At 34.5% G+C, this 27,214-nt stretch overlaps 2 protein-coding genes, 2 long non-coding RNA genes, 3 other non-coding genes and 1 pseudogene across 13 annotated transcripts; 1 reads left to right on the top strand and 7 right to left on the bottom strand.

Moving 5' to 3' along the window:
- Positions 1-1,161: 1,161 nt before the first annotated feature.
- Positions 1,162-2,740, bottom strand: LOC132275346 (nicotianamine synthase-like). The gene has a single exon (XM_059776810.1). It carries the CDS (start codon positions 2,578-2,580, stop codon positions 1,627-1,629), a length of 954 nt encoding a protein of 317 aa, XP_059632793.1. The 5' UTR covers positions 2,581-2,740; the 3' UTR covers positions 1,162-1,626.
- A 2,075-nt stretch (positions 2,741-4,815) lies between these two features.
- Positions 4,816-6,720, bottom strand: LOC132275345 (glucan endo-1,3-beta-glucosidase, basic vacuolar isoform-like). Its single transcript, XM_059776809.1, has 2 exons — positions 6,563-6,720; positions 4,816-6,047 (listed from the first exon to the last, which is right to left on the bottom strand). The coding sequence occupies exons 1-2, from the start codon at positions 6,663-6,665 to the stop codon at positions 5,020-5,022; spliced, it is 1,131 nt and encodes a 376-aa protein (XP_059632792.1). The 5' UTR covers positions 6,666-6,720; the 3' UTR covers positions 4,816-5,019.
- On the top strand, positions 4,874-4,945 carry TRNAH-GUG (transfer RNA histidin (anticodon GUG)). The gene has a single exon. It is a non-coding gene; the product is annotated as a tRNA-His (tRNA).
- Positions 6,721-8,611: 1,891 nt separating the features above from the next.
- Positions 8,612-12,240, bottom strand: LOC132275344 (uncharacterized). 2 transcript variants are annotated; one of them, XR_009470605.1, is made up of 3 exons: positions 11,789-12,240; positions 11,124-11,208; positions 8,612-8,945 (listed from the first exon to the last, which is right to left on the bottom strand). It is a non-coding gene; the product is annotated as an uncharacterized LOC132275344 (long non-coding RNA). The 2 variants fall into 2 exon arrangements; XR_009470604.1 differs by lacking the exon at positions 8,612-8,945 and having other exon boundaries at positions 10,756-11,208.
- Positions 12,134-12,236, bottom strand: LOC132275519 (U6 spliceosomal RNA). The gene has a single exon (XR_009470658.1). It is a non-coding gene; the product is annotated as a U6 spliceosomal RNA (small nuclear RNA).
- A 5,670-nt stretch (positions 12,241-17,910) lies between the features above and the next one.
- LOC132275533 (U6 spliceosomal RNA) lies at positions 17,911-18,005 on the bottom strand (annotated as a pseudogene).
- Positions 18,006-19,883: 1,878 nt separating this feature from the next.
- LOC132275343 (uncharacterized) lies at positions 19,884-23,998 on the bottom strand. Of its 6 annotated transcripts, none has more exons than XR_009470603.1 (5): positions 23,575-23,998; positions 22,886-22,970; positions 22,324-22,404; positions 21,062-21,257; positions 19,886-20,979 (listed from the first exon to the last, which is right to left on the bottom strand). It is a non-coding gene; the product is annotated as an uncharacterized LOC132275343 (long non-coding RNA). The 6 variants fall into 6 exon arrangements; XR_009470600.1 differs by having other exon boundaries at positions 19,887-20,976; XR_009470599.1 differs by having other exon boundaries at positions 19,885-21,257; positions 22,875-22,970.
- Positions 23,904-24,006, bottom strand: LOC132275517 (U6 spliceosomal RNA). Its single transcript, XR_009470656.1, has one exon. It is a non-coding gene; the product is annotated as a U6 spliceosomal RNA (small nuclear RNA).
- Between the last annotated feature and the right edge of the window lie 3,208 nt (positions 24,007-27,214).

Below are 27,214 nucleotides of genomic sequence, written 5' to 3'. Positions count from 1 at the left end.
TGGAGTCAGGAGCACTAGTTGGAAAGGAATTTGATTGAAACAAAGCCACTAAGTCATCAATTATATGTTCTTCTGTCAATAATGCATTCGGTAACAGATGGTGAATGTTGGAAAGTTGAGGAATATATGAAAGTGAGAGGTTTCATGAATACACTTGGACTCATTCAAGTTGAATGGTGCAATCCATGACAATGTATGTAGGTTATGAGAGAACAATCTCACCATAAGATTAGAGAGATTAATAATATGGTCAAGATGTCTATTATCCTTGAATGATACCTGTTTCAGCTAAAAAAAATGTTAGGTTCGATGAGAGCACCAGGATGCAGCTCACTCTTGCTAAATACTGATTCAACCCAAAACTCACCAATTTATGAAATGTTAACTGAAATGTCCAATTAGCTATGTACTGTGAATGAGGAGTACTGACTATAAGACATTACCATCTGGTCCATCTGGCCTTTTTTCTGCTAAAAATTTCTTCTTCTTCTTCTTCTTCTTGTTTGTTTGTTTTGGACCACTGACATTGATGCTGGGTCGATAACAGGTGGATTGACACCCCCATTGTCAACCAAAAAAAAATATATATATATATAAGGATATTGAAGCTCTCTCTTAATTGGTTCCTTTGTATTTCAGATTGGTTTTCTGTCCCAAAGTGAAGTGTCAAACAAAAACAGTACTTATCTGGGAAGGAAATAAAGATATATATGGCAGCTATATACTCATTCAAGTACACATCTGAAACCATGAAAGAAGTTGGTTATGGAGTCTTGAGTTCAAAAAAAAAGGTTGTTGCTTTTCTTTCTTCTTTTAACAAAATTAAAGAAGTCTGTTTGCATTCGCAGTCAGTCTACGTTGTCTTTTATGGTAATTGTGTACTCTCCAACATGAAAGTTGTCTTTTGGTTGTACAACTTAAGATTACAGCAGACAAAACCTAAGACAGCTATGAAGCATTGTTCTTTTTCATGCTTTTCTAGTTCTGTCCTCACTATTGAAGGAGCACTAAAAATTTCAAGTGAATAGAGAATAATTGCAAGAAAATGGTGAAAAAAAAAAAAAAAAAAAAAAAAAAAAAAAAAAAAAAGACACACACACACACACAAAAGCACTCACTATAACTAATAGTATTGAGAAAAATCATCACATCAACTTGAAAATTTGGAACTATATATTATATATTATTTCTGATCTCATACTTGTGTGCTGCTAAACCTGTTTCACTTGTATGACAACCATTAAACAGTGGACAAGACTAATTTAAGGATGACAACCATTAAACAGTGGACAAGACTAATTTAAGGATAAAAAGCAAGAAACAGAATCACTTCTCCTGTCAAATGGCTAGAGGGTGATGTTCGATGACCCTTGAATACATGAAGATGCTTTTACTAACCGTAGATTGCGTCAGGCAGAATGGAGAAGAATGGGATAAAACCCTTTATTTTCTTGGAACTCAAGTTGCAAAATATTTTTCCCTAGCTAGAAGCATAATGGAAGAACTTCACCTAAGGACTTTTAAAGGTGTAAATATTTTCTTCCAGTTTGAAATTTTCATTGGGACATCATGAAAAAGAGAATTCATGGATATGAAGGAACAGAGAGGAGAAGGGAAGGAGGGAATTCAAGAGAGTTTCTCATCAATGGCTAAATCTTCAATTTCATTTGTATGATTAAAAAGGCTGAAGCCCTGGATCTCAGAACATTTTCTAGGTAATATGATGGAGGCAGGCCCTGAATTGGATGAATGGATAGGCGTTGGATGTTTACGTGCAATGACAACTGAATTTATGACCTCATCAGTTGGATGAAAGACAGAAAGAACTTCAAAGTATTGAAGATCGAAAGGATCAATGACAGGGTAGAGGAATGCTCGAGCTCCGTGAGCACTCCTCAGTACTAGAAAAGCTCCAGGAGACATGTGCTTAGCCAAGTGATCAATGACTCGAGCCTTCTGCTCCTTGCTCATGCCCACTAGAGCTGCCAAGAAAACGACTTCATAGTTCTTCAAGCTATTCGTTACCTCCATGATATCTGCTGTATGGAAAAACATCCGGTTTGATAAGTCCGGATGTGATGAAACCAAGTGGAGACCTTTGGAATTTGCCAATGGATCAAGATCATAATTGTGAAAGGTGGTCGTTTTCAGATGGTTAGAAGCCAAGACAATTGAGGTTAGAGGGAGGGGACCAGAACCAATGAATGCGACTTGGTTAGGAACTTGTGTGCAGTGTTTGGTAAGCATGGTGAACTCTAAGTGGCTAAGTTTAAGGTAGTTGGAATAGTAAGGGAAGAGGCTGAGATGGTTAATAGGGTTGTCATAAGATCCTATGAGGACAGAGTAATGGCTTTCCAGGAGTCCCTCAGCTTCCCCACAAAGTGTGATCAACTTGGACCTGATTTCTTGTACCCTTTTGGTTAACTTGGAAATATCAATGGGACAAGAGGGCATGCATGTGAGTACAAGTTGGGTGAAGAGAGTGTTGACATGCATGGATGGTTTGAGATTTTCTAACTTCAAAATCTTGTCATAGATATCACAAACCTTTTCTACCAACAACTCCTCTTGGCAGCCCATGTTCACAAGAGTTTCCAAGGAAGAGCAACACACAACTTTGGCCTTGGCCTAAGTGTCACCCTTCAAGGAGAGAGAGAGAGAGAGGAAGAGAGAGAGAGGATGCACCCTAGAAGGAGGACTTATTCATGAATGATAGTGAAGGGAGAGAGCCAAAAGACACCCTTGGGGAGGGAGAGAGACAAGAGATACCCTCCAAAGGTCCCTATTTATGTGCACACAAAGAGAGGGAGAGAGAGTTTGGATCCATTTCCTTTGTGGTACACTAAAAACCATAGAAGGAATAAAACAGAAACTATTTCATTAATTAGAAAAACGAGGGTCAATTTCGCATGAGAGGGTTGTTTTAGATGCTCTGGACCATCATGGAGATGGGGCCAAAATTATTCACTAGGATTAAATGTTAATACATTTTTAAAAGGGGTTTTATTGAAAATAATAATAAATAAATAAGAAACTTAATAGACTAATCAATGCGTATATATGGTGACGAATAGACATGAAAAAGATGACATCATATGAATCCTACGTCTCCTTTTAAAAATATGTTTTAACCACACTAAAATGTAAGAAAATTAAGCTGCTCTCATATTTTTCAAGGCTAAGATCCATGCCAAAGGTCACACACTCAAATCCACCTTGGTCATGACCAATAACACACATACAAAACCTGGAAGAGGCTATGAATTATTGAACCAATGGGTTGTTTTGCTGAATGTGTTTGCATTCTATGACAAGTGGGTGCTGAGTATCACCAAGCACTGAGAACAGGGTCAGCAATGCATGCTACAAAAGAGATCAGGTGCTGCGTTGTCCAACCTTATGAGCTTATCATGTCGACATTTCATGTTGTCATAGCAGATTACCCTTCTATTAAAATACTTACTCAACTGTGTTATTGCCCTTTAATTATTTATTGATCTTATGTATGCTTTCTGTTTTAATCTTATTCTAGGACTAATAAGTACAAATTAGAACTCATATTCTGTTCATACTTGCAATTCTTTGTTCGTTGTCTATTGGATAGTTTCTCATAGTTTTCCTTCAGATGGTGACATTAGGTTACATTATGGGAAATCTCACATGTTCAATGCACCATCTGATCTGAATGATCAATCTGCCACTACGGGAGACTTTGGTTTGTGACCGTTTGTCCATAGAAAAATAATTTAGAGTATGAGAGTCGGACAAATTCGAAATGATCCCTGCTATTGTAAGAGCATGGCGTGGGTTCTATCAGTGGTAACTATTTACAACATACTGACTATTAATTTGGACCAATAATAAATGGACACATTCTATTTTTAATTACCAAATCATAAATAATAATCAAATCACTATCTCTGATTTGGTAAATGAATATCTATCCACCATTTTGATTTGGTAATTAAAGATGATGTGTACATGTATTATTGGTTCATATCAATAGTCATATGTTGTAAATCCTCACTAGTGAGGACCTAAGTATTATCTTTTTTGATGAAGATTTACAACAAAACTATTGATGTGAACCAATAATAAAAAGACACATTCTATTTTAATTACCAAATCATGGATGGTAATCAAATCACTAACTCTAATTTGGTAAGTGAGTATCTACCCACCATCTTTGATTTGGTAATTAAAGATGACATGTCCATTTATTATTAGTCCACATCAATAGTCAGTGTAAATCCTTACCACATCCTCTGATTTGGTAAGTGAGTATCTACCCACCATTTCTGATTTGGTAATTAAAAATGACATATCCATTTATTATTGATTCACATCAAAAGTCATATGTTGTAAATTCTCACTAGTAAGGACCAAAGTATTGTCCTTTTTTTTTTTTATCTATCTAAGTGTCGTCGTATGAATGATGTGATCAATACCCGTTTCTCACGATGATTCTTTCTTATTTGTCTATACTCTCTATCATTACTCTTGTTTTTTTTGTTTTTTATAAGGTCTTTCTATTACTCTTTAAAAGAAATGAAGTGAATGCATTTTTGAGAGATCATAAGCATATAAGCATAGGCATTTCAAACTCTAATCCATTACATCAAAATTGGTTTTGAGTTGAATGGTATTATACGTCAGATGCAATAAGGACCCAAAGTAATGGATTTAAATAATAATATAAAAAAAAGTGATAGTATGTGTTGTTAGATTAAATATGTTAGTCCTGTAGGCTTGTAGCAACTCAGAAGGGGAACTCTAGGAATAAATATTTTCATGAAATATTTAGAAAAAAAAAAGTGGAGTAATGATCCCAGAAAATTATTGTAATTAAAATGATACAAAGTTGAACAACAATGTGGCTGTAGTTTAGTGGTAAGAATTCCACGTTGTGGCCGTGGAGACCTGGGCTCGAATCCCAGCAGCCACACTAAACTTTATTTTTCTTTTTTTGTTTCGAATATTGCAAATCTGCTGTGTAGTAACTCAGTTCTAGACCACTGACTAGATATCACTCCTAAGTGCTGAAACTGATGTAGAGTTAACAGCAGAAACATCCCAAATTCTTTCTGCAGCGAAATTGAGTGCATACTTGGGCTGCTTATTTGGGAAGAACAGCCCAAAATGTTTTTCAAGCTCAGGCTGCTTGTTGTTCTCATCAAACATGGCAAACAGGTAAGTTTCTATGGCTCTGTTAGGCCTCCTCGGAGTTCCTCCCTTCACATGTCGAATCAAATTCTGGTTATAAGCGCGCGCATTGTCAACACTTGTTGCAAAACCACCTGCAGATGGCCATCCACTTTCGGACACCACCACCTCCAATGATCCCCCTCCAGCCCTCTCTAGGGCAGCATATAGAGCATCCAACATGGCATCAAAAAGGTTCTTGTATCCACGTTGTCCGTCCCAAACCACCACTGATGGAGCAGTAAACAGCGCGTAGGGAAGTGAGATGTCACGCGGATTGCCAGCATAACTAAAATAAGTGTACACATTAGCAAGCAAAGGGGACTTGGTGTTTGCTAGGAAGCCTATAATAGGGTCCAAGTATGGCCTAACATCACCCCTAAAGGCACCTTGTGATGGAGGGTAGGAGTTGCCTATCAGTGTCATGTCAATAGCAGTTGACACTTTGATTTGGTTCTGGAGTCCAGCCGATGCAATTGCATTGTGTATGTTTCTCATGGCAGGAAGAACAAACTGTGCCATCCAAGATGTGCCTCCATTAACTGGACTCACCTCATTTCCGACAGCAATGTAGCGAAATCTGACACCTGGCCAGTAGTTTCTTACATTCCTTTGTACCCATGAATTGGCATTGGATGGATTGGAAGCTAGACTTTGGAGGTCTGAGTTTGGTACACCTAGCATGAGTTCGATATTAGAGCCTCTGAGAGCTTGCAGGGCAGCTTGATTCGGATCATAGATTCTCATCCTGCTGATTTGGCGCGATTTATAGAGCGCCACAACTTCTTGTGCTGGTGGTAGATTGTTTCCTAGCATTCCATAGCAAACACCTACTGATTGTGCACCTGCATCAAAAATATTTCTTGATATAAATATCTCTATAACTATGTATTTACATATTCATTTCTAGATAAAAATATTGTTGCCTAGCCTTTCTTGATATAAACATTAATCTTCATAAAATATTTCTTGATATAAAAATGTCTATAATTAAGTGGGAGGGATAAAACCATACATATTCTTTAATGCACCACTCCAGTCACTGATGCATTTTTATGAAGACAACAAAAATTAATATGTCTTAATATATCCACAAAAACCAGCGGCCATTTGGGAGCAGACATGATCACAGAGGGACAGAGTCTAGACAGTCGATTTTTGTTTGGAAGGAATATGAATTGGGAATTTTCATCCACACCTGTTTGTTGATACAAGCCTAGAAAGGTGCATATATGTAAGGGACAAAGTCGGTGTGTGAGTGTGACTTAGCTATCAAAATAGAATTATGAGCTGTTAGACTAGTATGAATGTAAACATATCATTAGCAACTGTAAAAATCAAGATAAGCTTAGAGAGATACCTGTTAAATCAAAGCTTGCCATTGACAATCCCAGAAGAAGCAATATAGCAGCCATAGTGGAATTAGTATTTGTTTTGGAGATGGTATCCATGGAGAAGAACATAAAGCAACAAGACTATATGTATCAGATTCTGATGATATCAACACCACTACTTTGATCCCTTTATATAGACATATGGCAAATGACTTTCTACACTAGAGATGGCATTGTAAATCAGGAAGGCAAGCATGTTCAACTCATGCTTATCTTCTCATTTTTTAAAATTTTCTTCTAACAAAGCCAGTGTTTTTTATTATTATTATTATTATACTTGCAATTTTATAATTGGAAGTAACTAACGGGTCAGTAGCCTAACGGTATTAGTCTCTTACTTTTCAAACGGGGGTCAGATGTTCAAGTTTCAGAATAGACGTATATGTGTGAATACCAACTAAAAAATAAAAGAATAATTGGAAGTAGATATGGGTCAATATAATCTTAAAAATCTCAATATTAATGGTCAAATAAATGACTAGAACCCACATTGCATTTCACTTTCCTAACTTGTTTAATTTTCTCTTGTTGATGTAACATCAGATTAGAGTATGTAATTGAAATTATGGTGGGAAACCAACTAATTACTCCAAAGACTAATGATAATCTAGTAACATTTTTTTCCAGACAATACTCCATGTAATTGCAGTGGATGATGCTCTATAGACTGCACCACACACGCACCCCTCAGAGGACACTCATCATCCATCTGATCATCAGTGATAAATGATCACACTACAAACATGAGAATGCACGCTCTCGTATGCCACTCTCGTATGTCACTTTATCATGTGCTCATTATATTATATATAATGCAACAATTTTTTCTTTTTATGTTTATGTTTTATTTCGATGTAATGTGTTGCATTAGCAATTTACGTACATTAAAAGATCCCGTGACTCCCGTCCATAAGAGGAGATCCGGATTCATTCAATCCATCTCTCCCATCATCTGAAAACCTACTTACATTGAATAATGACTTTTTTATACATCAAAGTTACAAAGGGATATGCTTTTTTCTTTTCTTTTCCTCATTGAATATTGACTTTTTTAAACATCAAAGTTACAAAGGGATATGCTTTTTTCTTTTCTTTTCTTTATTGAATAATGACTTTATTATACATCAAAGTTATAAAGGGATATGCTTTTTTTTTTCTTTTCCTTATGCTATGCAGTTGAAGAACTTTCTAACCATTTAGATCAGGCATGATGATTTGGCAATTGACACATGCAAACGTAAAACACGCAGACTCTACTTCCAGACCAAATCAACCTTGCGTGACAAACCTTCTAAATACTTTATTGACATTCATGAATTTTGTAGTGATCATAATTAATGCTACTTTATGGCGGCTATACTTTAACAATGGTGGACTAGATTATTTGAACACGTCATGACAGTGCTAATTTAACTAACAAGATAGCACAGCCGGCGGAGGAGACTCGAAGTCATAATTTTTGAAGGAGGACTGCATCCAAGGATTTTTTTTTTTCGTTTTTTAAAAGTTGAATCAAACACGCACACTAACGAGATGACTCACACACTATCCCTTTGTTTCGGCGTAAAATATTCTTTTTAAAGTAAAATATTCTTTTATTTTTATTTTGATAATGTTTGGTAAGAGGTCGAGTCCATCGAACGGGGCATATAAAATAACTTGTCTAAAATTGATGAATAAGTTAAAAAAAAAGTGGGTGAACAGTAGACAGCCTTACCCCTTTTTCTAGAGAGGTTGACTCCCGAGCCCAAACCTGAACCGGAAGCGGAAGGACGAATGGGCACTTAACCATTAGACTGAGTTACTGAAATTCTGAAACCATGATGATCAGTTCTTGTATGCAAACAATCCTGCTTGTAAAGAATTGTTCTATATGCAAAATGTACCATGGCTGTCTTCTGTATGCGATGTTTATAAAGACACATCACAGCTCGGGGTACCCGTATTTCAATATTAAGAATATCCACTATGCCTTGTTATAATGAACATAAAAAAATATATATATATTGATCCACGTTAGCATATAGAAACTCAAGGTAATAAAAATAAATAATCTACAAATGCTATAACTTTCCAAAAGTACTTTATAATTGTTTTCACCAACACGATAGCAATAAATTTCCATAGAAATCTTGTATTCTGTAATACTTTTACAAATACATACACATCAAAAGCATACAATCATGTCCTATTTTTCCCCTCGTTAGGTGGTGGAATTATGTTAGAATCCTCAGCAGCTCAGGTATAACCAGTTGCTCCGTCGATTCCTGTGCAACTTCATGGATGGAGGGGTCGACTCTCGTCTCTCTCTTACACTGGCTGTGCATTCACTGCTTGACAGCACTGGAACTGCACAAAATTAGCAAATTATTATTACTATTATTATTATTATTATTATTATTGAAATTGCTGCAACTACTCAACCAAGGACAGGAAAAAATGAAAAAAGATACCCCATCATATGATCTCTTTTTATCTTTTTCAAATGGAGAGTCTCATGTCTATTTCTCAAAAACATGCATGTAAATTATGCTTGCTTATTCGTTCAGAAGCATCACATGCCGAGCAGACTAATCATACAAAAGTGTGCAGTAGAAGGAAAAACGACATAACAAAGACGAGCTAATTTCAGCTGTTTCACAAGCACCTAAAAAGCCTCTGAAATTTTGTTTGGGAAATCTATGAGTGCATGTCTATTAGATCAAATAACTTATTCAGACAACCAATACAATTTGTGCAATCTAATCAGGAAAAATGAAAATCTATGATAATTCATAACAACTAGTAGTGCCAAAGTGAGGCTTTCCAAGTCAAATAGATTGAAAATAGAGAAACTAATTTATAAATAAAATAAATTAATTAATGCACATACTTTTGGGCAAGTAATGTTGATCAAGCAAGATGCATGGAAACAGAAACGTAAAAATTACCCATTCTACAACAAAATAGTGGCATGGTTGGATAACTAGTTAAGCTTATTGAGCTTTAGCAAATAGGATCACCATCCATACAAATTTAGAGACAATTGCCTGAAAAATATCATTAATTTTCACTTTAGAAGGATTCCATGGTCATTATGCATGCTAAAGAACTACTTACGCTAGAACTAGGAGTCTTGTGAATCTCCTGCTCCCTACCCAGGGTTCTGTTCCCTCCTTCAAAATATATATTCATTTACTTCAAAATGTTCCAAGACGATGCTTTTAGTGGCCAACTCGTATAGAGGAGAAAGATTTTTGTTTCCTTTTCCTGTATAGTCCTAGTGACAAAGATACGAATAAAATCCCCCAATTTGATCCTCATGATGACTAAGCCACTATAATATAATGGCTTTGATAGGAGATAACACTGATCAATGGACAATTTTAACAAACAATTCATTTGCATGGATTAAATCTTAATAATTTCACGTTACGTATACTTTAAGCACATACTTTTTGCATCCTATAAACTGCATCTTATTCTTGGGTAACCATGCATTTTTATAACTAATTTACAATATTATGACTCTCAACCTACTATAATCTAGTTTCACTGTCTCTAATGTTCCTTCTAAAATTCAAGTTTCTATTAAATATTCAACTTTTTTTCACAAGAAGTGTGACATTCAGCAACTTTCTCAATCTACATTGACATCCTTCTACTTAATAATCTCAATACAACAGTCAATATTGATATTTCTTCAATGTTCCATATTTCCAAAAGCGGTTGATAGATGCAGCTATTAGAACAACTACTGAGATGACATTTTTCAATTTTGAGTAACTTACATACAAACCAAAGTCATGAACCAATCTTCTGGTTTTGAAATAGAGCATCTGAAAATTCAAACACAAAAGCCACACACACACACACACACACACACACACACCCACTGGCAATGTCACATGAGACTGTTTCATTATGTTGCTCTTTGTTGCAATTCAACGAGTACAGGTAACTTCAACCACCCCTTTCCCCATAACATCCAGTTTTGGATTTACACTGTCCTCCATTATCAGCAAGATTAACGCAACACATAATATGCTGCTACGCTAATCAAAGCAATCCATACCCGATACATAAACTCCAGTCAGTTCATTCCAAATTAACCAAGTATATTATTACCGAGAAACATATTAGTGTATCACAATTTCATCAGTAAATAACTCACAATACGTCCACACACAAATCTGTCAATTACATTCCAATTTAATAGCCACAAATTACATTGATTCTCCCTAGCAAAACCTTAAACAGATAACAACTATGGAATCATAAATACATGTAGCCACGCATACATATATATACTGGCTGGAATGTTGATACCACTGCCAAGAGACAGAAGGAAAATATGAAGAGAAGTTAATCACTTGGGTGGGTGGGCATCTGCCTTTTTATCACGTGTGAGCAATCTTTCCACAAAGAAACTCAACATTGTACAAATAATTAACTAAATTAAATAAGCTAAATGAACTGGGGTCATATCAAGTATATATACATGTGTGTATGCCTGTGTAAGTTGGTGGTTGAGTACCATTCACTCACATTGGTATTGACCTAATTGATAATCTTCAATCTGATAGCATCAATTATACCAGCATTTATAAAGAACACAGCTTGTCTAGCAAACCTGCATCAACAAATTTGGCATAAATTAAAAAGTTTCATAATGGAATTCGTGATGCACATGATTTGCAAGTGATTGTGTATTTATAGCAATTATCCCAACTCAAAAAGGGTTTAGAACATGTAGGAATTCCAAACGGAGCATGAAAAATTAAAAAACTGTTATATCAAGAAGAAAAATATGATAGTGACAATAACTTATCTTTTACTAATATAATTTTGGTTTGATAGCCTAGCTTCTATTGTGAGAGAAGACAGCCTAAATATTTTAGAAAAATTATAGAAATTAAGCAAATACTGGTGTAGTTGGCATCTAAATTTGTGATGAATTGAAGAAACCAATTAAGGGACAAATATACAAATACATACATACACAGATAGATCCATAGAAAACACGCACACACACAAATCCGGAAAAAAGAACTGCTATTGTCAGAAGTAACCCACAAAAAAGAGCGAGAAAAAATAAAATAAAATAAAATAAAAAACAGATGAAAACCACTAGTGATGCTACTACTACTACAAGGGAAGCCAAAACAACCATTGAAGCAAAAACTGGTTCTGTATTGAAAATTATCACTTACAAGGAACGAACGCTTCGGCCAAAATGCTAACAATAACAGCATATGAAAACAAATCAATAACAGATATGTAAACCCCAAGAGTTCTTGTCATCAGAACTCACCAGAACAATAATTGATGTGTATATATGTGTGTGTGTATAGAGAAGAAGTTGAAATTGGTAGGGGAACGCGGAGACGAAGGGAAATTTGGAATTGCAGAGGGAGCTCCACCGTAAGCTTACGGTGAGTCTCAAAGGGGAGGAGAAGACACGTGGAAAGACGTCAGGGGCAATGTGGGAAAGTGACTAATTAAGAGGGTGTTTTGGTAAAAGCAGATGCAGAATTCGTGGGCAAAATGGGTAAGAAAAAAATTTGGACCATTTCTCGATTTGTGCGTGTCATCCTTGCGCAGGGGCCATGCTAATCTTCTCTGTATCGTTCCAATTTTATCGGATGCCCCCTAAGGGACGTACCTTCATTATAATCTCACCGTATATTAATTCTCAAGACTTTGTTTCTTTTATCGATGTGGGACATTTTAGCTGTACGGGTTTGCACAGCCTAGTAAACCCACACTCTACCCTACCTACATAGGCTATAAATTTTTGCAAATCAATTAAATTCCTATCATTACACAGTAACTATTTATCTATCTTAACCTCGTAATTTAAACTTAATACGGAGTATACAATTTTGGATGTCCAGAAGGAAGTGGATGGAAGCTAGAAAAATTACCTAAAAGGGTATGTTCTTCTATATGAAATTAGAGTTTTAAAATTAACATAAGTAAAATTTGAAAAAAAAAAATTGATTCAATTTTTTTTAGATATTTTTTTCAAATTTTATCAATTTCATTGTTTAAGCTTCAATTCCATGTAATCAAACATACTCTTAAAAAAATTGAGATAAGAAAAAGATGTTTAGTTACATGCACTTATATACGATTATAATACATGAATGTATGGATTCAGATCTTCTCTAGTAGAACAATAAAACGATTGAAATTCTTAACCAACTTCCCAACATTTTTATAAGTTATATCACTAATTTGTTGGAACATGAACCAGATGAGTGCATATCTTGTCTAAACTTCGTAAATCACAAATGAATTTAAATATATGTAAAGTTATATTATATAATAAAACTTTATAGAATATATAATGTGATTGTTCTTAAGAGTATAATTAATTACAATTTAAATTAAAGACAATGTGCTTCAAATTTTTTATTTTTTCATTCTTTTTTCCTAGTTGATACTCACACACACTTTTAACTCTTGATCACTTTTTGAGAAGTAAGAGGTTAATACCGCTAAGCCACTTGACCGTTAGTAAAAAAAAAAAAAAAAAAATTGGTTTTCATCCTTAGAAACCTCCTTTATTATCAATTAAAAGAAATTTGCTCTAAAATTGCATGACATTATGGAAGAATGATTATCAGTTAGTTGTAAGAAAAATTATCTTCCGAATCCAATGTGGCATTTTAGATCGACGGATATATCATTTTAAAAGATTATGGGTTGTGTTCGTCTTCTATATTCTATGTTATAAACGCACATAGTAGCTAAGGGTACCGTCATATATAGTTCTCAATATTAAGAATATCCAATTTTCCTATGTAATAATGATAATAAAAAAATTGATCCTGATTAGCATATATAAACACAAGGTAATTATTATATTTTATAAAAAAAATAATAATTAACTACAAATGCTGTAACTTTCCAAAAGTGCTTTATAATGTTTTCATCTCTACAATAGCAATAAATTTCTCTACTGATCTAGTATTCAATAAAAATTTAACAAATATAAGTCAAGAAGGATTCATCAAAAGCATACTATCATGCCCTCTCTTTTTTCCCTCGTTAAGTGATGGCATTAGGTATAAACTGTTGCTCTGTCCATTCCTGTGCAACTCCTTCCGCTGCTCCTTAGCTTGTCACACTGAAAGTCCTTTCCTGAATGAAAATATTGGACTCTCGTCTCTCTTACACTTGCTGTGCATCACCACTACATGCGTACCGGAGGTTCACTGTCACTTTATCAACAATAGCCTCTTTCAACAATTCCACTGTTACCTTCCCGAGGTTTTATATACCAAAATTGATTCCTGAACTGATTTAGAGTCCTCCTCAGCAGTCAGCAATGGAACTACACAAAATTAGTAAATTATTATATATATTTATTGAAATTGCAGGCCAACATAAGATATCTCATCATATGATAACTCTCGTTGTACTGTTTCAAATGGAGTCTCATTGCTAATTTACTCAAACATCCAAATTATGCTTGTGTATTCGGCCAGAAGCATAACATGCCTAGCAGACCAATCATGATTTTGCGGTAGAAGGAACAGCAACATAACAAGGTGAGCAAATTTCAGCGCTATCACAAGCACCTCAAAAGTCTCTATGACATTTGGATTGGGAAATCTAGAGTGCAATGTCCATTAGATCAAATATCTTAATCACACAACTATGTCAACCAATACCATTTGTGCAGTCTGAGCAGGAAAAATGAAAATATATGAGAATTCATAACTACTAGTAGTGCCTGAATGAGGATTCCCAAGCCATAGAGGTTGAAAATAGAGAAACTACTTCATAAATAAATATAATGCATCTTTATACTATTAGGTAAGTGAAGTTGAGAAGGCATAATGCATGGAAACAGAACCGTAAAAATCACCCATCCAACAACTAGTTAAGCTTTCCGAGCTTGAGCGAATAGGATCACCATCCATACAAATTTAGAGACAGTTGACTGAAAAATATCATTTATTTTTTATTTTAGAAGGATGCAATGGTCATTATGCATATTAAGAACTCCTTATGCTAGGAGTCTTGTTAATTCCCAGCTCCCTATCGAGGGTTCTGTTCTCTCTTCTCAAGCTTCTGTCCATGAAACCCTCTCTCTTCCTTGAGGACATCCTGCCCCATAAACCCCTGATGGTTATACAACAGCATAAACTCCAGTTCCTTAAATGTCAGACCAGGCCAGAATAATCATACCAATGGCACCAAACTCTATCGTCAAGTTCTCAGCCAGAACTATGTGTTTCAGCTGAAAGCCTAAATTGGCCCAAAATGGAATTGATACACATTAATTCTAACAACCAAGAGCAGGGTTCTCTTGCAGTCCTTGATGCGAAAAGACCACCAACCAAATCTCATTCTTCCCTGAGAAACCCTTTCTAAACATACATCAGCTCCCCACAATAATTGAACCTGAGATGCAAATTATCACCAATCGAATCAATTTAAGGCCTGAAGATTAACTCAGCAAGGCGCACAATAGCTGGTGATTCTGGGATTCTTGGTCTTCCTATGAGCACAAGTACAATTAGAAATGTCCAGTGACACGTATAAAGTAATGGTCTCTTACTCAGCCTCTTTTGAAAAAAAAAAAAAAAAAAAAAGAAAATGATACAAGTGTTAGGGAAAAAAAAAATTTATTCTGAAGAATTTTAGCAGTTTTTATTATGAATATAAGTTTTTTTTTTCTTTCCTAGTTAAGCATAAGGTAAGTCATTAGAGATGAAAAAAGTTCAAAGAAAACTAAGAGCTTTGAGCTCTCTCGCTTAACCTCATCGCACTCTTCTATATATGCATATGAGACATGGAAGTTTGCAGTTGCTTCCTCCTTCACCGCTCCTCCCTTCTCTCTTCTCCCATCTCCTCCTCTCTTGTGAACGAGATGCTTCAAACATGTGTTGTGCCCGTCTCTCATATTTCCTTGTTCTCAATTTTTTTTTAACATTATATATACTAAAATGAAAGTGTTTTACTGCCCACCACATATTCAAAGACACTTTCAAGAACCAGTTTAAGCGTTGAACCCAAAATATGATCCTCACAATGATTTAAACCACTACAACATAATGGCTTTGATAGGAGATAATATGGATCAATGGACAAATTTAACAATTCATTTGCATGGATTAAATCTTAATAATTTCACGTTACATACACTTCAAGAACATACTCTAGTTTCAGAGTCTCTATCGTTCCTTCTAAAATCCAAGTTCTATTAAATATCAAACTTTTTTTTCACAACAATTATTATACATATATTGTTCATGAAATACAAGCAGGAACTAGAATTATTTATCTGCTACCAATAACATACTCATATTACATTGACATCTTTGTACTTACGAATTGTGATATACCAGTCAATATTGATACTTTCTTCAGTGTTCCATATTTCCAGAAGCAGTCGATGCAGCTATTAGAACAACTACTGAGATGCCATTTTTAAATTTTGAATAACTGTCATAAAAACAATAGTCATAGACTATTCTTCTTATTTTGAAATAGAGCAAACAAAAATTTAACGAAAGAGCCATATTATATGTCTACCCATTGACCATGGCACACTAGAAACTGTTTCATTATGTTGCCGTCCATTGCAAACTTGCAATTCAACTTGTACAGGTAAATTCAACCATCCTTTTCCCCACTTCTAATTTTGGCAATACATAATATGCTACACTAATCCAAGCAATCCATTCCCAATACATGAACTCCAGTCAGTTCATTCCAAATTAACCAAGTACCTTGTTACTAAGAAACATATCAGTGCTATTAAATATCAAAATTAACCAAGCACATTATTAGTAAGTAATGTATCAGTGCATTGCATATCGTCAGTTAATAATTCACAATAATAATAAACATATTATGCATCTACATGGTCCTAACCTACATACTAGTCTGTCAATTACAGCCACAAAGTACATCGATTCTCCCTAAAATGACTTAAACAGATGACAACTACGGAATCATAAACATATGTAGCCCACACACACATATACACTAGCTGGAATACTGTTACCACTCTCAAGACACACAAGGAAAATATGAAGAGAAGTTCATTACTTGGGTGGGCGGTCGATCATCCACCTTTTGATCACATGTTCGGGCGAGCTTCCACCAAGTAACTCAACATTATAAAAATAGATTAACTAAGTGAACTAGGGTCATATCAAGTAGATTTACATGTGTGTGTGCCTGTGTAAGTTGGTGGTTGAGTACCATTCACTCACATTGGCGTTGACCTGATTGATAATCTTCAATCTGATAGCATCAATTATACCAACATTTCACTCACATAAAGAACACGATTGTCAAGCAAACCTGCATCAATAAATTTGGCATAAATTAAAAAAGTGGCATAATGGAATTCGTGATGCACATGATTTGCAAGTGATAGTGTATTTATTTCAATTAACCCGACTCAAATAAGGTTTAGAACACCGTAAGGTAGCCCACGAAAAAAAAAAAAAAACGAAAAGAAAGTTTCTACAGAATTTCAACCAGAGCATGAAATTTTGAGAAGAAAAATATGATGGGGATGCTAACTTATCATTCACTTTTATAATTATGGTTTGATTGCCTAGTTTCTATTGTGAGGAAAGGCATCTTAAATATTTTAGAAAATTCATAGAAATTAAGCAAATACTGGTGTAGTTGGCATTTAAATTTGTGATGAATTGAAGAAACCAATTGAAAAATACACATATATACACAGATAGATACAAAAACACACAAAAATTCACAAATAAAAGGGGAGGGGAAGCAAAAAACCAAATGAATTCAGAAAAAGAACCACTGTAACAAAGAGGAAAAAGAAATCCCAGATGAAAACCACAACTAGTGATGCTACTACTACTACAATAGAAACCAAAACAACCATTGAAGCAAAAACTGGTTGTGTTGAAAACTGAATCTTGCCAGGAAAGAACAAACTCTTTGACCAAAATGCACAGCAACAATATTAGCATAAGAAAACAAATCAAGCACAGATACGGAACTTATATATGCGTCGAAATCATGAAGAGAACCTGGAACAGAGTGAAAAGGGAAGAGACGACTACCCTGTTTTCGAGTTCTTGTCATCAACACTAACCAGAACAATAATTGATGGAATATATGCATATATGTGTGTATATATATATATATATATATAGAGAGAGAGAGAGAGAGAGAGAGAGCGAGAGAGGGGAACGCGGAGGCGAAGGGGAATTTGAAATTGCAGAGGGAGCTCCACCAGAAGCTTACAGTGAGTCTCAAAGGGGGAGGAGAAGACACGAGGGTGTTTTGGTAAAATCAGATGCAAAAGTCGTGGGCAAAATGGGAAAGAAAAAATTTGGACCATTTCTCGATTTTCATCCTTGGCAGGGGCCATGCTAATCTTCTCTGTATACGTTTATTTATTGTGATCTCATCATATATTAACTTTGAAGACTTCGTTTCTTTTATCGATGTGGGACATTTTAGCTTTACGGGAGTCAGTATTTCCACAGCCTACTAAACCTACAACTCTAGCCTACATACATAGGCTATAAATTTTGGCGATCCATTAAATTACTAAATTTTATCTATCCTCGTAATTTGAGCTTAGTATACTACTACAATTTTAGATGTCCAGAGGATCAGTAGGAAGAAAAATCACCCTTCAAAAAAATTGGAGGGAAGAAAAACATACTCATAGTTACGTGGACTGTACATGAGTATGGCATATTAGTCCGTATGGTGTCTAATCTTTGTAAATCACATTATCACATATGAAGTTAGATACGGTATAAATAAACAAACTGGCATTTAAATACATTATATATTCTATAAAGCTTAGTATACAGTGTGATTGTACTTAAAAGTATGCTTAATTAGAATTTAAATTAAAGGTTATGGGGTGGCAAAAAAAAACAGTATTAATCCATCTAAATTTTTGCAGTAAATTTGAGCTTATTCTTCTTCTTTTATTGTAATATCTAAATAATCACATAGTTACATATTTGTTGTACACATGTCATTTCGTGTTGATCTTTGTACATGAGACGAAATAAGAAAGTCTTTCTAACCTAATGAATAATGTCTTTTCACTGATCTTACCTCACATTTGATAAGTTCTTTTTACAAGCTTGTTATAGACTAGCAAAATATGAAATAATATTCCAACACCGATTCAAATCTAGCACAAAATTAACGAATTTGGGTTAACATTGATCGATTTTGCATTGTAACTGGCAAAATATGAAAAAATATTCCAACACAACTCAAATCTAACACAAAGGGCCGGTCTAGACTACAGTTCTTTTGTGCTTTTGGTTTGACTCGAAGCAGAAACAATATTTCTACTTTAGAGTGTGTTCAACACTATTTCGAAACTTATTTGATAACGTAAATTTGTTATAAGATTTTTAAAAGCAAAAACATGAATGCATGTTTGGTAGAAAGTGTTGTAAGTTCGAAAATTTGAATGGCTACTTAAAAATGTTATTTTAGTAAGAATTTTTTTTTTTTTTTTTAACAGTGTTTTGCTACAGTGCAAAAGCAAACAAAAGTATCTTTTTGATGCTTTCGATTTTGGCCTCAATTTTAGAAACGCTTCGGTATCATTCAAATTATAACAAACATTACCAAACATATTTTATACTTTGTGCTTTTGCTTCGCTACAGTACACTAGCAAAAACAAAAAACACGAAGTAAAAGCATTAGCCAAACTGCCCAAAATTAACGAATTTAGGTTAACACTGATAGCTTTTGCGTTATAAACGTGTCAATCATGGTTTTTTTTTTTTTTTAAAAAAAAAAAAAATAGAAGAAGAAGAAGAAGAAGAAGATTAACCTATTAGAATAAACAAATATTCTTGTTCAGTTTTGAGAATTCAACTTATTTAACTTGATTTAGCTTGTTTAATTTAATATGTCAAATCAACAAAGATATCTCCTTAACTTCAAAAATAATCCAATCAGCCTAGGCCAACAATATCTCACATTCGGCTTCTGACCCATTCTGTCCAAGTTTTATGTGGGGGGCATGCCTCAAATACTGTATCACGGTCGAAATAAAATTAAGGCCACAGCTTCACACATTCTGATGATGAGTTCTTGAATTTAAAAAACCATGAGAATCGGCTACTGAAACTCTGAAACAATTCTGTTTGCCTGAAAAATATACCATTAATTTTGATTTTAGAAGGATGTCATGGTCACTATGCATGCTAAAGAACTACTTATGGGAGTAGAAGTCTTGTGAATCCTGAATTCATGCTGGACAAACTGAACATCATAACCAAACTAATATAGACTTAATCATGAATTGAGCCAACAATGTCACACTTGCATAAAAGAGAACAGTGTTATATAATCTAATTTATTTATGCTCTAAACGAAAGAGGAAGATAACAGTTGCTGGATAGAAAAATGCAGCACTGAGTTAGATGCTTGCATCATTATAATTGAACATACAACACTTGCACAATAGACTCTTTCAACAATTTCAAAGTTTCCTTCCCAAGGTTTTATTGTCGAAAATTGATTCCTGGACTGATTTAGATGCCTCGTCAGCTGTCAGCACTGAACTGCACACAATTAGCAAATTGTTCTATATACTGAAATTGCTGACCAACTACTAACCAAGGAAAGGAAAATTTTAAAAATATATGGTGTATTCGCCATAGATAACTCTTGCTATCCTGTTTCAGATGGAGAGTCTCATTCTATTTACACAAACATGCAATGTATGCTTGTGTATTCGGCCAGAAGCATAACATGCCCAGCAAACCAATCATGCAAAAGCATGAGGTAGAAGGAAAAATAACATGACAAGGTGAGCAATTTTCAGCAGTATCATGAGCACCTCAAAAGTCTCTGACATTTGGTTTGGGAAATCTAGGGCGGAATGACCATTAGATCAAATAACTTAATCACACAACCATGTCAACCAATACCATTTGTGCAGTCTGATCAGGAAAACTGAAAATCTATGACAATTCATAACAACTAGTAGTGCCTGAATGAGGATTCCCAAGCCATAGAGGTTGAAAATAGAGAAACTACTTCATAAATAAATATAATGCATATACTTTTAGGTAAGTAGAGTTGAGAAAGCATAATGCATGGAAATATGAACGTAAAAATCATCCATCCAATGATAAAATAGTGGCATAGTTGGACAACTAGTTAAGCTTACTGAGCTTGAGCAAATAGGATCATTATCCATACAAATTGAGAGACAGTTGACCGGAAAATGTCATTATTTTGATTTTAGAAGGATGCAATGGTCATGATGCATATTAGGAACTCCTTATGCTAGGAGTCTTGTTAATCCCCGGCTCCCTACCACAAGGGTTCTGTTCCCTCTTCTCAAGCTTCTGTCCGTGAAACCCCTCTCTTCCATGAGGACATGCTGACCATAAACCCCTGCTGGTTATACAATAAAATAAACTCCAGTTCCTTAAATGAAAGACCAGACCAGAATAATCATACCAATGACACAAAAATCTACCATTGAGTTCTCAGCCAGAACTATGTGTTTCAGCTGAAAGCCTAAAGTGGCCCAAAATGGAATAGATACACATTGGTACTAACAACCAACTGTAGGTCTCTCTTGCAGTCCTTGATGTGAAATACCAAAAACCAAATCTCATTCTTCCCCGAGAAACCCTCTCCAAATATACATCAGCTCCCCACAATAATTGAACCTGTTTCATCAAATATACATCAGCTCCCCACAATAATTGAACCTGAGATGCGGAGTATCACCAATAGAAACAATTTAAGCCCTGAATATAGTTTTTTTTTCCAGTTGGTACTCACACACACTTGTCTCTTCTGATACTTCAAGTCCTAACCTCCCTTGGGAAGTAAGAGGCTGATACCGCTAGGCCACTGGCCCGTTGGTTAAGCCCTGAATATTAACTCAGTAAGGCGCACGATAGCTGGTGATTCTAGGATTTTGCTCTTCCTATGAGCACAAGTACAATTAGAAACATCTGTCTCTTACTCAACCTCTTTTTGAAGTGCATCAAACAGCTCCCTCTTTTCAGAGTTTATATTAGAAACAAAGCTGGATTTTTTTAAATATATATATATATATATTATATTTTAAAAATATTGGATGTCTCAAGGTTTTAATGATGGATTTGTCCTAACATGAATCAATATTGATTCTGAAGAATTTTAGCAGTTTTTATGAAGCATGTAAATTTTTACCATTGGTTTAAATCAGATTGGTCCTTAGAGATGAAAATGTAAAGAAAACTAGGAGTTTTGATCTCTCTTTCCCCTCTCGCTTAACCTCATCGCTCTCTTCTATACATATACGAATGAGACATGGAAGTTTGCAAGTGCTTCCCCCTTCACCCCTCTTCTCTCTTCTCACATCTCCTCCTCTCTGGAAAACGAGATGCTTCAAAGACACGTTGTGCCCACCTCTCATATTTCCTTCTTCTCACTCTTTTTAGCATTATACTAAAATGAAAGTGTTTTATTGCCCACCACATATTCAAACTTCAAAGACATTATCAAGAACCAGTTTAAGCTTTGAACCCCTAATATGATCCTCACCATAACTAAACCAAAATAACATCATGGCTTTGATAGGAGATAATATTGATCAATTGATAATTTAACAAATAAATTCATTTGCATGGATTTAGTCCTAACAATCTCACTTTACATACATTTCAAGCACATATTTTTGCATCTTATTCTTGGGTAACCACGCATCTTTATAACAAATTTACAATATTATCACTCTCAACTTACTCATCATAATCTAGTTTCACTGTCTCTAATAGATACATAATATGCTGTAGCGGCTGCTACACCAATCGAAGCAATCCATTCCTGATACATGAACTCCAGTCAGTTCATTCCAAATTAACTCAGTACATTTTTAATAAGAAATATATCATTGCATTGGATATCCAAATTAACCAAGAACATTATTACTAAGAAATATATCAGTCCATTGCATATCGTCAGTAAAAAATTCACAATAATATAAACAGATTATGCATCCACACACAAGTCTGTCAGTTACATTCCAATTCAATAGCCACAAAGCACATCAATTCTCACTAGAATTACTTAACCAGATAACAACTATGGAATCATAAATAGATGTAGCCACACACACATATACACCGGCCGGAATATTGTTACCACTCCCAAGGAACACAAGGAAAATATGAAGAGAAGTTTGATCACTTGGGTGGGTGGTCGATAGTCAACTAAATTAAATTAAATAAATGAACTAGGGTCATATCAAGTATATATACATGTGTGTGTGCCTGTGGAAGTTGGTAGTTGAGTACCATTCACTCACATTGGCAATTGGCCTGATTAATAACCTTCAATCTGATAGCATCATATATATCAACATTTATAAAGAACACGCTTGTCTAGCAAACCTGCATCAACAAAATTGGCATTAATTTAAATTTTGTCATAAGGGAATTCGTGATGCACATAATTTGCAAGTGATTGTGTATTTATAGCAATTATCCCGACTCAAATAAGGTTTAGAACACCAAAATGTAGCTCACAAAAAAGAAAAGAAAAGAAAGTTTATACAGAATTTCAAACCGATCATGAAAAATTGAGGAACTGTTGTTGTATCATGAAGAAAAATATGATATTGACACTAACTTGTCTTTTACTAATATAATTATGGTTTGATAGCCTAGCTTCTATTGTGAGGAAATATAACCTAAATATTTTAGAAAATTTATACTAGAAATTAAGCAAAAACTGGTATAGTTGGCATCTAAATTTGTGATGAATTGAAGAGACAAATTAAGGGACATATATACACATACATACACATATAGATACATAGAAAACACCACACAAAAAAAATCACAACAAATAAATGAGTTCCGAAAAAAGAATTGCTATCTATTGTCAGAAGGAACCCACACACAAAAACCAGATGAAAATCACAACTAGTGATGCTACTACTACTACTACAAGAGAAGCCAAAACTAGTTGTGTGTTGAAAATTATTTAACTTACAAGGAACGAACCCTTTGGGCAAAATGCTAACAATAACACCATAAGAAAACAAATCAATCACAGATATGTAAACCCCAAGACTTCTTGTCATCAGCTTTGTGTCTGTATATATATATAGAGAGAGAGGAGTTACTGAAATTGGTAGGGGAACGCGGAGACGAAGGAAGAGGAATTACAGAGGGAGGAGCTCCACTATAAGCTTACGGTGAGTCTCAAAGGGGGAGGAGAAGACACGTCGAAAGATGTCAGGGGTAGTGTGGGAAAGTGACGATTTACGTGGGTGTTTTGGTAAAATCAGATACAGAAGTCGTGGGCAAAATGGGTAAGAAAAAAATTTGGACCATTTCTCGATTTGTGCGTGTCATCCTTGCGCAGGGGCCATGCTAATCTTCTCTGTATCGTTCCAATTTTATCGGATGTCCCCGAAGGGACATGCCTTAGTCCTGATCTCACCATATATTAACCACAAAGACTTTGTTCTTTTCGTCGATGTGGGACTTATTGGCTGTACGGGCGTCAGTCATGATTACACAGCCTAGTAAACCTACGACTCTACCCTACATACATAGCCTGTAAACTTCTGCAATCCATTAAATTATTATCATTATAAATTGATCTATCTTAACCTCGTAAATTTAGCTTGGTATACAATTTTGGAAGTCCAGAAGGAAGCGGAAAAAAGAAGAAAAATACCCTTAAAAAAATTGGAGGGAAGAAAAACATGCTCACAGTTATATGGACTTGTGCATGGAAATGGCATATAAGTCTGCATCGTGTCTAATCTTGGTAAATCACTTTATTACATATTAAATTAAATACAAATAAACCAACGGGCATTTAAATACATTATATATTCTATGAAGCTTAATATATAATGTGATTGTTCTTAAAAAGTATGCTTAATTAGAATTTAAATTAAAGGTAATGCGGTGGGAAAATAAAAGGTTTTTTTTCATCAAAACCTTCTCTACTAGTAAATTTGAACTTATTCTTCTTCTTTTATCATAATATTTAAAGAGTCACAAAGTCCAATTTAGATGGTTGAACACATAATTTCATATTTGATGTACATGTCATTTGATGTTGACCTTTACACATGAGGCAAAATAAAAGAATTCTAATGTAATAAATATTGTCAATCTTGCTTCACATTTCATAAATTCTTTTTAGAAGCTTACAATATAATGACAAAATATAAACGACCCACAAGTTCTTTTTAGAAACTTATAATAGAATAATAAAATATGAACTTATTCTTCTTCTTTTATCGTAATATCTAAAGAGTCACAAAGTCCAATTTAAATGGTTGAACACATAATTTCATAATTGATGTACATGTCATTTGATGCTGACCTTTACGCATGAGGCAAAATAAGAGAATTCAATAGAATAACAAAATATAAACGATCCATAAGTTCTTTTTAGAAACTTACAATAGAATAACAAAATATAAAACGATCTTTTAACACATAATTAACGAATTTGGAATTAACAATGATTACTTTTGCTTTGTAATTGTGTGAATCAGATTAACATGTTTCAGAAAACAAGTAAACTAGTTCAGTTTTGAAAACTCAACTTATTTAACTTGGTTTGGCTTGTTTAATTAAATATGTCAAATTAGAAAATAAAAATAAAAATTAAATATGTCAAATCAACAAAAAAATATATATTCTTAATTATATTTAAAAATAATCCAATCGACCTAGGTCAAATGCAGAATAGTGAGACTCCGGATGGTGAGGGCCACACCAACAATATCACACATTCGGTCTGACCCATTCCGGATCATATTCAAAACAAAATTCAGGTCAGACATTCTGCTGATGTCCTTTTGGGACACTCGTGTGGTTTTAAAAACCATGAGAGTCAGTTACTGAAATTCTGAAACAATTCTCTTGGAAAAAAGGATTATGTGATGTTTCTCTCTGTGATGTTTATAAAGCTCGAGGTAGTCCTGTCATATTTAGGTCTCAATATTAAGAATATCCACTTTGCCTATCTTATAATTGAACATAAAAAAATTGATTCAGGTTAGCATGCTATAAACACAATGTAATAAAAATAAATTAACTACAAATACTAAAACTTCCCAGAAGTACTTTGTAATGCTTTCACTACTACAATAGCAATAAATTTCCCAAGTGATCTTATATTCAATAATAATTTAACAAAATACAAGTTAAGATCGACTCATTAAAAGCATACAATCACGTCCTAACTTTTCCCTCGTCTCTCTTACAGTGGCTGTGCATCACTGTCACTTAAATTCAATGTTTCATTCCCAAGGTTTTACTGTCCAAACTTGATTCCTGAACTCATTTTAGAGGCCTCCTCAACAGTCAAGAATGGAACTGCACAAAATTGGCAAATTATTATTATATATTATAACAATCATACAAAAGTTTGCAGTAGAAGGAAAAATGACAAGCACCTCAAAAGTCTATGGGACATTTGTGAAGTCTAATCAGTAAAAATGAGAATCTAGTGTGCAATGTCCATTAGATCAAATACACAACCAATACAATTTGTGAAGTCTAATCAGGAAAAATGAAAATCTATGATAATTCATAACTAGTAGTGCCTGAGTGAGGCTTCCCAGGTCATAGAGATTGAAAAAAGAGAAACTATTTCATAAATAAATATAGACTATATAATACTTATCAAATATATATATATATATAGACTATATAATGCACACTTTTAGGTATTGATCGAGCAGAAGGCAAGGAGACAGAAACGTAAAAATCACCCATCCAACAACAAAATAGTGGCATAGTTGGACAACTAGTTAAGGTTTACAGAGATTAAGCAAATAGGATCAAAATCCATACAAATTTAGAGACAGTTCACAGTTGCCTGAAAAATATCATTAATTTTGATTTTAGAAGGATGCCATGGTCACTATGCATGCTAAAGAACTACTAATGCTAGGACTAGGAGTCTTGTGAATCCTCTGCTCCCTACCCGGGGTTCCATTCCCTCCTTCAAAATTTACATTCAGTTACTGCAGGATGCTTTTAGTGGTCTGCCCAACTCTGTCCAAGCTTTTCGTGAGGGCTACGCCCAAAATATTGAAACCGGATTGTGTATATTGATACACCCAAAATATTTAAACTGGAGAAACAAAATTTGGACCACGACTTCACACATTGTGCTTATGGCCTTTTGGGAGACTGGTGTGGATGAGGAGTTTTTGAATTTTTAACACCATAAGACTGTAAGGGTCATTCATTTACTGCAGGATGTTCGAAGACCATACTTTTAGGGGCCAATTTGTATAGAGGAGAAAGATTTTGAAAGATTTTTTCTATCTTTTTCTATATAATTCTAGTGACAAAGATAAGAATTAAAAACCCCAATATGATCCTCACCATGACTAAACCACTATAACATAATGGCTTTGATAGGAGATAATATTGATCAATGGACAATTTTAACAAACAATTCATATGCATTAATTAAATATAAATAATCTCACGTTACGTATACTTTAAGCACATCCTTTTTGCATCCTATAAACTGAATCTTATTCTCGGGTAACCATGCATTTTTATAACAAATTTACAATATTATGACTCTCAACTTAATCACTCAAATCTAGTTCCACTGTCTATAATGTTCCTTCTAAAATTCAAGT

The sequence above is a fragment of the Cornus florida genome, unplaced genomic scaffold (assembly GCF_030987335.1).
Source record: "Cornus florida cultivar Cherokee Brave unplaced genomic scaffold, ASM3098733v1 CherokeeBrave_3.0.0_Hap2_Chr09, whole genome shotgun sequence".
Lineage (NCBI taxonomy): Eukaryota > Viridiplantae > Streptophyta > Magnoliopsida > Cornales > Cornaceae > Cornus > Cornus florida.
The sequence above is the reverse complement of the archived record's forward strand: the minus strand, read 5'-3'. Positions and strand labels throughout refer to the sequence as shown.